General features: G+C 46.8%; 1 protein-coding gene across 2 annotated transcripts in view; it reads right to left on the bottom strand.

Moving 5' to 3' along the window:
* The window catches only part of map2k7 (mitogen-activated protein kinase kinase 7), a 183,234-nt gene extending 170,426 nt beyond the window's left edge, over positions 1 to 12,808 (bottom strand). For both annotated transcript variants that reach the window (XM_067973209.1, XM_067973210.1), the window contains exon 1: positions 12,665 to 12,808. In XM_067973209.1, the coding sequence (XP_067829310.1) occupies positions 12,665 to 12,800 (136 nt within the window). In that variant the 5' untranslated portion in view covers positions 12,801 to 12,808. The remainder of the gene's footprint in view (positions 1 to 12,664) is intronic.
* Positions 12,809 to 13,770: the final 962 nt, after the last annotated feature.

The following is a 13,770-nucleotide window of genomic DNA, read 5'->3' as shown; positions in this document are numbered from 1 at the left end:
GTGGACGCTGTTCTCCTGAAAACTGGGTAACTTGCTGCGAACGATGGTCTGTTTGAGGTTGGGTGGCTGTTTAAAGGCGAGCAGTGGAGGCGTGGGGATGGCCTTAGCGAGGTGTTCGTCGTCATCGATGACATGTTGAAGGCTGCGGAGAACATGTCTTTCAGCGTCTGTAGGTGTCCATCGCGTTCCTCCTACCGCAAGCCCACGGACAACCTCACGATGCTCCACTTTTCCAGCTTCCACCCCAACCACGTCAAAGAGGCCATCCCCTATGGACAGGCCCTACGAATACACAGGATCTGCTCAGACGAGGAGGAACGCGATGGACACCTACAGACGCTGAAGGACGCCCTCGTAAGAACGGGATATGACGCTCGACTTGTCGATCGACAGTTCCGACGGGCCACAGCGAAGAATCGCATAGACCTCCTCAGAAGACAAACACGGGACGCAACCAACAGAGTACCCTTCGTCGTCCAGTACTTCCCTGGAGCGGAGAAACTACACCATGTTCTCCGCAGCCTTCAACATGTCATCGATGACGACGAACACCTCGCTAAGGCCATCCCCACGCCTCCACTGCTCGCCTTTAAACAGCCACCCAACCTCAAACAGACCATCGTTCGCAGCAAGTTACCCAGTTTTCAGGAGAACAGCGTCCACGACACCACACAACCCTGCCACGGCAACCTCTGCAAAACATGCCAGATCATCGACACGGATACCACCATCACACGAGAGGACACCACCCACCAGGTACATGGTTCATACTCCTGTGACTCGGCCAACGTTGTTTACCTCATACGTTGCAGGAAAGGATGCCCCGGAGCATGGTACATTGGCGAGACCATGCAGACACTGCGACAACGGATGAACGGACACCGCGCAACAATCGCCAAACAGGAGGGTTCCCTCCCAGTCGGGGAACACTTTAGCAGTCAAGGACATTCAGCCACCGATCTTCGGGTAAGCGTTCTCCAAGGCGGCCTTCGAGACACACGACAACGCAAAATCGTCGAGCAGAAGTTGATAGCCAAGTTCCGCACCCATGAGGACGGCCTCAACCGGGATCTTGGGTTCATGTCACGCTACACGTAACCCCACCAGCAAAAAGGGGGGAAAAAAAATTATATGTTTTTTAAAATTCTCTCTCTCTCTCTCTGCCATTTTGAGTTTCTTTCTGCCTGCCTGTGTAATAGACACAATGTATATCCAGTGTACTGGGACGTGCTGTTCTCCGTGACTGGCCTGTTTGAATAACAACGACACCTTTTGATTGGTGTGATGCTGTCCCAACATAGTATAAGATATGCGATTTGAGAACCTTTTCATTCATTCATCTGACGAAGGAGATAATCTCCGAAAGCTTGTGATTTTAAAATAAATTTGTTGGACTATAACCTGGTGTTGTAAGATTCCTTACATTTGTCCACCCCAGTCCATCACCGGCATCTCCACATCATAAATTAGGAGGGACAGTAAGTTGTGTAGATGGGAGCAGGAAGTTACAAAGCGACACAGACAGATTAAGTGAGTGGGCAAAACTGGCAGATGGAGTTTAATGTGAGGAAGTGTGAGGTGACCCACTATGGATCCAAGAAAGACAAATCGGAATATTCTCTAAATGGCGAGGAACTGGGAGCTGCGGAGGAGCAAAGGGATTTGAGTGCCCATGTACACAAATACTAAAAGCTAGTGCACATGTACAAAATAATCAAAAAGATAATGAAATGTTGGCCTTTATCTCAAGGGGCTGGGATATAAAAGTGAGGAAATGATCCTTCACTTGTACAGAGCCTCGTTCAGACCACACCTGGAGCACTGCATTCAGCTTTTGGCACCGCACTTCAGAAAGGAAATACTGGCCTTGGAGGGGGTGCTGCGCAGATTCATGACAATTATATTGGGGCTAAAAGGGTTACTTTCGAGGACAAGCTGCATAAACTTGGCTTGCATTCCCTTAATTTTAGAAGGTTGAGGGGCGATCTAATTGAGGCGTTTAAAAATGATAAAGGGATTCAATCGGGTAGATATGGGGAAACTATTTCCTCTGGTGGGGGAGTCCAGAACAAGGGGACGCAATCTTAAAATCAGAGCTAGGCCGTTCAGGGGTGATGTCAGGAAGCACTTTTTCAGACAAAGGGGAGTGGAAATCTGGAACTCTCTCCCTCAGTGCCGTGAATGCTGGGGATCAATTGAAATGTTTAAGTCTGAGATGGATAGATTTTTGTTGGGTTAGGGTACCAAGAGATATGGAGCAAAGGCGGGTATATGGAGTTGAAATACAGATCAGCTTCAATGCACATCTGATCCATTCCATACCCAACCTGGGAGTACTTGATCCTGACACTGGGTGATTGCAATGGGAATGTTTCAGCCCCACCACTAATGCCTTGACTAGTACAAAATAAGCTAGGGAGGAGGGGATTAATAAACAAGACAAAAGTGAGTGGATTTGAAGGCTTTTTATGGTACTGTACTTTCTTTGCTTGTTCTCTGAATGCACTTGTCACAGATCAAACATTTGTTCTTCAAAGCATACTGCTTGATTGTAATTAATATACAAGGATGGTAATTAGTATATAAAACTTAACAACAGTTTGACTTTAATAAAATATTGGCAGGTTTCAACAGAATACCTAAGTGGAGATTGTTAAATCAGAATGGGGGAAGATTCCTTTTGTTCACTATTTGTAGCAAAATCATAATTGCATTTTTTTTTTGGTACAGTAATGTAATGGCTATGTTACTGGACTAGAAATCCAGAGGCCTGGACTAATAATCTAGAGAACGGGAGTTCAAATCCCACTGTGGCAGTTTGAGAATTTGATTTCAGTTTTTTTTCAAATCTGGAATTAAAAAGCTGGTCTCAGTAAAAGTGACCAGGAAGCTGTCGGATTATCGTAAATACCCAACTGGTTCACTAATGTCCCCTAGGGAAGGAAACCTGCCGTCCTTACCCGGTCTGGCCTATATGTGACTCCAGTTCCACACCAATGTGGTCAACTCCATTTACCCACCTTTGCCTCTGAAAGGGCCGAGCAAGACACTGAGTGTATCAAATCACTATAATTCAAGAAGAAGGCCCACCACCACCTTCTCAGGGCAACCAGGGATGGGCAGTAAACCTTGCAGCGATGCCCACATCCTGAGAATGAATTTTAAAAATGCATTTCTAAAGAACATTACACATCAAATAATGAAGCTGAAATCTTCTTCCATTGAACAGTTACTAAGATTCTAGATTTTGGTACGACCAACTTTAATAAGATGAGACAGAGACTGACGACAGCAAACTGGTCAAAACTGTTATTGGGTAAACTACGGATGAACAGTAGGAGGTGTTCAAAAAAGAATTTAGCTTAATACAGGACCAGTCTATACTCCTAAGGTGCAAGAGCTCTACTTACCACGGTCAACAAAAGAGGTGAGAGATAATATAAAACTAAAGAGTGTACAAAAGTGCAAAGAATAGCGTAGATCCAGAGGACTGGGAGAGATAAAGAGCAGCAAAGGAAGACAAAAAAGATAGTAAGAACTACAAAAAGGGAATACAAGAAGAAACTTGCGAGAGATATCAAGATTAACACAAGAAGTTTTTACAATTATATTGGAAGAAAAAGGGTAGTCAAGAGTAATGTGGACCTTTTAAAAACAGAAGCGGGTAATATTGCAAATGAAAATAAGGAAAAGGCAGACTGGTTGAATAATGACTTCACAGTAAAGGAAGAGGACAATATACCTGACATTCCAGGGAAACTAATAATGAATCAAGGACTGGAACTCACTAAAGTTAACGGAAGCAAGAAAACAGTATTAGAAAAAATAATGGCACTAAAGACTGATCAATCCCCAGGACCTGATGGTTTCCACCCCAGGGGTTAAAGGAAGGAGGTGAGGAAATTGCAGATGCTTTAGCCATGCTCTTCCAAAGCCCTCTCGATTCAGGAATCGTCCCTTTAGATTGGAAAATTACAAATGTAACTCCCTTATTTAAGAAAGGTGAGAGAGCAACCAGGAAATTATAGACCTGTTAGTCGAACATCTATTGGAACCTATAATTAAGTGGCTGTACACTGAGAGAAGTTTGAGCTGATTCGAGAGCCAACATGGATTTGTAAAGGGTAGGTCATGTCTCCCAGGGGGCTTGACAGGGTAGATGCTGAGGGGTTCTTTCACCTGGCTGGACAGTCTAGAACTAGGGGACACAGTCGTAGGAAAAGGGGTCAGCTGTTTAAGACTGAGATGAGGAGGAATTTCTTCACACAGAGGGTTGTGAATATTTGTAATTCTCTACCCCAGGGGGCTGTGGATGCTCAGTCGTTGAATATATTCAAGGCTGAGATAGATAGATTCTTGGACTCTAGGGGAATCAAGGGATATGTGATCGGGCGGGAAAGTGGAGTTGAGGTCGAAGATCAGCCATGATCTTAGTGAATGGCAGAGCAGGCTCGAGGGGCCGTATGGTCTACTCCTGCTCCTATTTCTTATGTTCTTATGTTCTAACGAACCTAATTGAATTTTTTGAGGAAGTAACTAAAGTAGTAGGTAGGGGAATGTCAATGGACATAGCTTTTTTGGACTTCCAGAAGGCATTCAATAAGGTTCCACAAAACAGACTGTTAGCTAAAATTAAACTTCATGGAATTCTGGGGAATGAAGTGGGGCAGATGGAGCATGTTTCAGTGGGTGGGCATTTGGGGAACAGTGATCATAATATCATTAGGTTTTGAATAGTTATGGAAAAGGACAAGGAACAATCAAATGTGAAAATGAACTGGAGGAGGGTAAATTTCAGTGAGTTAAAAAGGGATCTTGCCCAAGTGGATTGGAATCAAAAATTGGTGGGCAAAATAATAATTGAACAATGGGAGGCCTCCAAGGAGGATTTAATCTTACATTAAACATAACAAATATACAAATACATCATAGGTGTTAATATTTGGTCCGGGTACAGAGAGACACATTCCCTATGAGGGGGAAAGGAAGAGCATCAAAGCTAGAGCTCCCTGGGTGATTAAAGTTATAGAGATTAAAATGAAACGGAAAACGGAGGCTTATGACGAATGTCAGGTTCATAATACAGTAAAGGACCAGACTGAATACAGAAAGTACAGAGGAGATCTAAAAAAGGGAATAAGAGGGGCAAAGAGAGAGTATGAGAATAGATTAGCAGCTAACATAAAAGGGAACCCAGAAGTCTTTTACAAACATATAAATAGTAAAAGGGTAATCAAAGAAAGGGTGGGACCGATTAGGGACAAAAAGAATCTCCTTGTGGAGGCAGAGGGCGTGAGTAAGATATTAAATGAATACTTCACATCGGTCTTCACTAGAGAACAGGACGATTCCATTGTAGCATTAAAGGAGGGGTTAGTAGCGATATTGGATCGGATAAAAATAGATAAAGAGGAGGTACTTAAAAGATTGGCAGTACTCAAAGTAGATAAGTCACCTGGTCAAGATGGGATGTATCCTAGGTTACTGAGGGAAGTAAGGGTGGAAATTGCAGAGGCTCTGGTCACAATCTTCCAAACATCCAAACATACGGGGGTGGTGCCAGAGGACTGGAGAATTGCAAATGTTACAACCTTGTTCAAAAAAGGATGTAAGGATAAGATTTAAAGTGATTGGTAGAAGGATTAGAGTGGAAATGAGGAAAAACATTTTCACCCAGAGGGTGGTGGGGGTCTGGAACTCACTGCCTGAGAGGGTGGTAGAGGCAGAAACCCTCAACTCATTTAGAAAGTGCTTGGATGTGCACCTGAAGTGCCGTGACCTGCAGGGCTACGGACCAAGTGCGGAAAAATGCGATTAGGCTGGGTGGTTCGATTCTCAGCCGGCATGGACACGATGGGCAGAATGGCTTCCTTCTGTGCCATAAATTTTCTATGATTCTATGATAAACGCAGCAACCATAGGCCAGTCAGTTTACCCTTAGTGGTGGGGAAACTTTTAGAAACTTGGACGAGTGTGGATTGATTAGGGAAAGCCAGCATGGATTTGTTAAAGACAAATCGTGTTTAACCAACCTGATAGAGTTTCTTGATGAGGTAACAAAGAGGGTAAATGAGGGCAATGCAGTTGATGTGGTGTATATGGACTTTCAAAAGTGTTTGATAAAGTGCCGCATGATAGGCTTATCATCATGATTGCGGCCCATGGAATAAAGGGGGCAGTAGCAACATGGATACAGAATTGACTAAGTGACAGAAAACAGAGAATAGTGGTGAACGGTTGTTTCTCAGACTGGAGGGAGGTGTACAGCAGTGTTCCCCAGGAGTCGGAACAGGGACCACTGCTTTTCTTGATATATATTAAATGACTTGGACTTGGACTTGGGTGTACAGGGCACAATTTCAAAATTTGCAGATGACACAAAACTTGGAAGTGTAGTGAACAGTAAGGAGGATAGTGATAGACTTCAAGAGGATATAAACAGGCTGGTGGAATGGGCGGACACGTGGCAGATGATATTTAACGCAAACAAGTGCGAAGTGATACATTTCGGTAGGAAGAACGAGGAGAGGCAATATAAACTAGAGGGTATAACTCTAAAAGGGGTACAGAAACAGAGAGATCTGGGGGTATATGTGCACAAATCGTTGAAGCTGGCAGGGCAGATTGAGAAAGCGGTTAAAAAAGCATACGGGATCCTGGGCTTTATAAATAGAGGCATAGAGTACAAAAGAATGGAAGTCACGATGAACCTTTATAAAACACTGGTTTGGCCACAACTGGAGTATTCTGTCCAGTTTTGAGCACCACACTTTAGGAAAGATGTGAAGGCCTTAGAGAGGGTGCAGAAAAGATTTACTGGAATGATTCCAGGGATGAGGGACTTTAGTTACGTGGATAGACTGGAAAAGCTGGGGTTGTTCTCCTTGGAACAGAGACGGTTGAGAGGAGATTTGATAGAGGTATTTAAAATCATGAAGGGTTTAGACAGAGTAGATAGAGAGAAACTGTTCCCATTGGCAGAAGGGTCAAGAACCAGAGGACATACATTTAAGGTGATTGGCAAAAGAACCAAAGGTGACATGAGGAAAAACTTTTTTTTAATGTAGCGAGTGGTTATGATCTGGAATGCACTGCCTGAGGGGGTGATGGAGGCAGATTCAATCATGGCCTTCCAAAGGGAACTGGATAAGTAATTGAAAGGAAAAAATTTGCAGGGCTACGGGGATAGGGCTGGGGAGTGGGACTAGCTGGATTGCTCTTGCATGGAGCCGGCGTGGACTCGATGGGCTTAATGGCCTCCTTCCGACCTGTAACTTTTCTATGATTCTATAATAGACTTATTAGCAGGGATCCTAGGCTTTATTAATAGTAGCATGGAGTTCAAAAGCAAGGAAGTTATGCTAAACCTTTAGAAAACACGGGTTAGGTCTCAGCTGGAGTATTGTGTTCAATTCTGGGCACCACACTTTAGGAAGGACGTCAAGGCCATAGAGAGGGTGCAGATGAGATTTACTAGAATGGTTCCAGGGATGAGGGACTTCAGTTATGTGCAGAGATTGGAGAAGCTGGGGTTGTTCTCCTTAGAACAGAGAAGGTTAAGAGGAGATTCAAAATCATGAACGGTTTTGATAGAGTAAATAAGGAGAAACTGTTTTCAGTGGCAGAAGGGTCGGTAACCAGAGGACACAGATTTAAGGTGATCGGCAAAAGAGCCAAAGGCCACAGGAGGAATCTTTTTTTTTTACACAGTGAGTTGTGATGATCTGGAATGCGCTGCCTGAAATGGCGGTGGAGGCAGATTCAATAATAACTTTCAAAAGGGAATTGGATAAATACTTGAAAGGAAAACACTTAGAAGGATCTGTGCTGAAGCCTCAACTATTTACCATATTTATTGATGACTTAGATAACTCAATAGAGAGCAAGATATCCAAGTTTGCTGATGATACAAAGATTGGTGGCATTGTAAGTAATGTGGACAGGAGCATAAAATTACAAGGAGACACTGATAAATAAAGTGAGTGGGCAAAACTGTGGCAGATGGATTTCAACACAGGTAAGTGTGAGGTCATCCATTTTGGACCCAAAAAAGGATCGATCAGAGTATTGTTTAGATGGTGAAAAGCTCGGAACAGTGGCGGTCCTAAGAGATTTGGGGCTAATGGGATATTGGCCTTTATAACTAGAGACTACGATATAAAGGGGAGGAAGTTTTGCTACAGATGTACAAAGCCCTGGTTTAGACCACATCTGGAGTACTGTGTACAGTTCTGGGCACCACACCTTGGAAAGGATATATTGGCCTTGGAAGGAGTGCAGCGCAGATTCACCAGAATGTTACCGGGGATCCAAGGGATAAATTATGAGGAGAGATTCCATAAACTAGGCTTGTATTCCCTGGAATATAGAAGGTTTAGGGGTGATTAGATTGAGGTTTTCTGGATTTTGAAAGGAGTTGATAGGGTAGATAGAGAGAAACTTTCTCCACTGGTGGGGGAGTCTAAGACAAGGGGATATAACCTTAAAATCAGAGCCTGGCCAATCAGGAGAGGAGTTCGGAAACACTTCTTCACACAATGCATAATTTTAAATCCAAGATCGATAGATTTTTGCTAGCCAAGGTATTAAGAGATATAGAGCCAGGACGGATGGGTGGAGTTAGGATTCAGACCAGCCATGATCTCATTGAATGGAACAGGCTCGAGGGGCTGAATGGCCTCCTCCTGTTCCTATGAATAGTTAGACATCAACTTCTAAAATCCAGTCTGAATCTCAGTGGCAAGAGTCCCTTGGTACTTTAACAGTAGGTTGCTATACTGTATATTGTTTGGGGATGGAGAAATGATAGGCTTAAAATCAAGAGTAGCTCAGATCTTTGACCATCTGCCCAAGATCCCAAAACACACTACTATGCTGAGCCTTTTTAGACTGTTACCTACCAAAAAACAAAACAAAATCCAAGGCAGTTTACTGTATCACAATCACCTTTATTACCCTGTCTCCTGCTTCATGCCACAACTACCACAATCAGCAGAACTATTACTGATGTCAAAGGCAATGCTCATACATATGTTTTTAAAAGAAAAATGATTTGAATATGTTAATGAACATCATGTTAGTGTTTCAGTGTCATGGTCTATGATAACGATAACCATTCCACACTGCCCTCCCTTGTACCCATCTTTTCCATAATGCCTCCTCACGATATAAACATTTCAAGACCCTTAACGGATGAGGAAAGCCACTCTGTCTATTTTAATGCATCCATCCAGATTGGCCCCACATCCCCCCTATTGCTGCACCTGATTGTTTCCAGGGTTACGGCTTCCCTGGCTCGATCTGAAAGTCTGTTCTCTGTATGGATCGCTCTCTATGAAGAACCTCCTGACATCGGTACTAAATTTCCCTTTTGACAGTTTGAACCTGTGTTCGAATATCCAACTCCCACAATCATAGAAATCATAGAACGGTTATAGCACAGAAGGAGGCCATTCAGCCCATACCGGCTCTTTGTAACAGCAATCCAGTTAGTCCAATTTCCACGCTCTTTCCCTGTAGCCCTGCAAATTTTTTCCCTTCAAGTATTTATCCAATTCCTTTTTGAAAGCCATGACTGAATCTGCTTCCACCACCCTTTCAGGCAGCACATTCCAGATCATAACTACTGGCTGCGTTAGAAAGTTATTCTTCATGTCACCTTTGGTTCTTTTGCCAATCACCTTAAATCTGTGTCCTCTGGTTCTCGACCCTTCCACCAATGGGAACAGGCTCTCTTTATTTACTTTATCTAAACCCTTCATGACTTCTATCAAATCTCCTAACCTTCTCTGCTCTAAGGAGAACAACCCCAGCTTCTCCAGTCTATCCACGTAACTGAAGTCCCTCATCCCTGGCACCATTCTAGTAAATCTTTTCTGCACCCTCTCCAAGGCCTTGACATCCTTCCTAAAGTGCGGTGCCCAAAATTAGACGCAATACTCCAGTTGTGGCCGAACCAGTGTTTTTTAAAGGTTCAACACAACTTCCTTGCTTCTGTACTCTATGCCTCCATTTATAATTTAAATTATTCCAGATCAACCTTTTCCATTCCAAAGTACCATTTTTATAAGATGACAATATTTTTTTTTTAAAAACAAAAGATCTCCATATAAGTAACCAGACTGAGTCTGCTGGCTGGCACCTTGTGTAGATGCTCTTATGATAGGTGTGCACACGTAAAAGTTATTTTGCCTGAGGCAAGATTTTTTCCTGCCATGCTATGTTGATGCAGGCAGCAATGTGTTCCCAATACTTTTTAAAATGCCTTGATAACAGGCACTCTAGTTCAAATTAATTCATTGCAAAGTACTGTGAGGCATTTCTGAGAGACAAGATGTTACATAAATATAAGTCTTTCTTAAATATACTATACTCCTCATGCCACATAAAACCATAGAGCCCAAAAATTAGGTCCACAATTCTGTCCCTGGAACAAGAGTTAGATTTAGTGTGGATGCAGAGCTGGATCACAGACAGGTCTTCCAGAATCCGACCCAAACAAAGAGCAATATAATAGTGGGGTCACTGAAATATGGACAAACATTTTTTTTTGTTAAGAATTTAAATATTAAAAGTTTTGAACTATATTACATAATACACTTGGTTTTATAAACCATTACTCGTGTGTACTGACACCTAGAGTCAACCCCAAAAAAACTGAACATACCTCAGATGACTGCCTGAAGTCAGTCCCTTCAGTTAGGTTTCACAAACTATTACCCCAACTTTACGTGACATGAAACAGGGATTTACTACTACTCTTAGCCAATGACATCACTGCATCATCACACAATGCGGATAAGGGGAATAGACTGGCTGTCCCCAAGTAGAAGACATGCTGAACCTGTACGTAGTAGGCCTGTAACATCATGCATTATAAGCACACAAACACCCGACACCACACAACAAGTGGATTTGCATACAAAGTCCACAAGAGGGATCACAGTATTGTTTTGATACTACAAGAGCAGTTTGAAAAAGAATCCTGATGATGCATTGTGGCGTTGTCATTTTCCAAGAAATTGAATCTCAGCCTCTGTAAAGAGGTTTGGTTCGTGGCTTTAACTATGGATGTGAAAAATAGATACACATTGAGTAAAGGCTTTACCCAGATTCCCTCCATCCCTGGATTCCAACTGTATTCAGTAAGAGTAGTAAAACAGTTTAGTACTGTAGAAACTTGGGTTAATAGTTCCTAAAGACTGCCTGAAGGGACTGATTTCAAATGGTCATCTGTTGCAGGGTCAAATTTGAATTGGTCAGTTATTGTTGAGGATGACTACAGATCATCAATAATGAAAAGCACATCACCCACCCGAGAAACATAGCAGGGTCAGATAAAATACTACTGCACTAGCAGAAATTACCAATCAGCCATCACAAATGAAGGCACTTTCAATACTGCTTAGCTCAAGTTACTACACAGTAATGTATTTAGGCAGTGCATTTATACTGAGGTGTCACCTTACATCACTGAACAAGGAATCTATCTGAGAGAAACATTTTACATTGGTTGGGGGATATTTAATTCAGCAATCACCTCCCAATTATTCACCAATGTGTGCCTCTCCCCTCCACAAGTAAAGGGTACCTAGAGAAAATTTTAACCCCAATGTTGACAGTTAGATGGTGACTATTTGACAAACCCAGAGGGTCATACGGAGGGGGACCTAGGGGCTTGACTTATTTTTGGTCCCCTAGCGAAATCCCTCTGACTCTTCACTCTTGACCAGTCACCTCTCCCACTATTTCCTTCCACATGGTGTCCAGTTTTCTGTGAAGCACATTTTCTATGTTAAAGGTGCTATATAAATGCAATACGTTGTTGCTGCTCCACTGGATGATGAAAATGATCTGATTTGCAGTGACTGGACAAGTCAAAGCCCATTACGATGGGGTTTCACTGGGACTGAATGCTGCCATTCCCCCCACAGCCCAGTGGCCTTGTTGTTGACAAGTGGGAGGGTCTGATTTCTGAATTCGAAGCCGCTTGATGCTGCCCAGACCGGAGCTGGCTCCTGTCCTCACTAACTGAGGGTGTTGGGGAGGATGCGGCCTGCAGCCCGCGGCCCCCGACCCTCCCCTCCCCTGGCGGCGGCTGTTTATAAATAAACAGACCACAAGCCCCACTCACCGGAAGCGCCCGCCTCCTGCCCGGCAAATGATTGGCCGGACAGTTTGATCGACGGGTGACTCTGCAGGCCAATTGGCTGAGGCGGCTGTCCATCAGGGGGAGACCGCCGCCTCATTGTGACTGCTGGCGCGGGGCGGGGCGGGGGCAGAGAGCGCGACCCGCCCCCGGGCCCGGGCAGCCGCCCCTCGCCCGTGCCCCCCGGGCCGCCGCCGCCGCCGCCGCCCCCCCCCCCCGGGCCCGCACGAAGGCGGCTGTGTGGATGTGCCGGCGGCAAAAGGAGGCAAAATGTACAATCTGAGGTGAGCAGGGCGGTCCCGCCCCTCGCCTGCTGTGATTGGGCGCTGCCGTTGATTGACACTGAATCAGAAGCAGGTCTCGATTCCGATTGGCCAAGGCAGCTGTCAATCAGCGCGAGTCCCGCCCGGCCGGGTGACGCGCGCTGGTTTCCGTTGTCAGGGCAGTGAGGGGCCTGGGCCTGGCCCCGGGCCCTGGGTCCACACAAACCCCCGCATCGCCGGCTCGCTTGCTTACTTGGTCGGGGCCTCCTTGGGCTGGAAGGCGAGCTCATGTCGAGCGAGAGGTCGATCCGGCGCCGCGCCTCACGGTTCTCCTGTTTCAGCTTAGCTTCCAGGCGCGACAGCTTCTGCTCCAAGGAGGACGCCGCCATCTTAGCGCGAGATGGACAAGGAGTGCGCAGGCGCGGGCAGCCCGCCACACCGCCCCTCCCCCACACAGCACAGCCGTTCAGGGCCGACCGACCCGGGCCAGGCCGGGCCAACTCAACCCGACCGACCCGGGCCAGGCCGGGCCAACTCAACCCGACCGACCCGGGCCAGGCCGGGCCAACTCAACCCGACCGACCCGGGCCAGGCCGGGCCAACTCAACCCGACCGACCCGGGCCAGGCCGGGCCAACTCAACCCGACCGACCCGGGCCAGGCCGGGCCAACTCAACCCGACCGACCCGGGCCAGGCCGGGCCAACTCAACCCGACCGACCCGGGCCAGGCCGGGCCAACTCAACCCGACCGACCCGGGCCGGGCCAACTCAACCCGACCGGGCCGGGCCAGGCCGGGCCAACTCAAACCGACCGGGCCGGGCCAGGCCGGGCCAACTCAACCCGACCGACCCGGGCCGGGCCAACTCAACCCGACCGACCCGGGCCAGGCCGGGCCAACTCAACCCGACCGGGCCGGGCCAACTCAACCCGACCGGGCCGGGCCAACTCAACCCGACCGACCCGGGCCAGGCCGGGCCAACTCAACCCGACCGACCCGGGCCAGGCCGGGCCAACTCAACCCGACCGGGCCGGGCCAACTCAACCCGACCGACCCGGGCCAGGCCGGGCCAACTCAACCCGACCGACCCGGGCCAGGCCGGGCCAACTCAACCCGACCGACCCGGGCCAGGCCGGGCCAACTCAACCCGACCGACCCGGGCCAGGCCGGGCCAACTCAACCCGACCGTGCCGGGCCAACTCAACCCGACCGACCCGGGCCAGGCCGGGCCAACTCAACCCGACCGACCCGGGCCAGGCCGGGCCAACTCAACCCGACCGACCCGGGCCAGGCCAGGCCAACCCGACCGACCCGGGCCGGGCCAACTCAACCCGACCGACCCGGGCCAGGCCGGGCCAAC

Source organism: Heptranchias perlo, chromosome 37, assembly GCF_035084215.1.
Source record: "Heptranchias perlo isolate sHepPer1 chromosome 37, sHepPer1.hap1, whole genome shotgun sequence".
NCBI classification, from domain to species: Eukaryota; Metazoa; Chordata; class Chondrichthyes; order Hexanchiformes; family Hexanchidae; genus Heptranchias; species Heptranchias perlo.
This window is presented reverse-complemented; position numbering and strand designations above follow the sequence as displayed.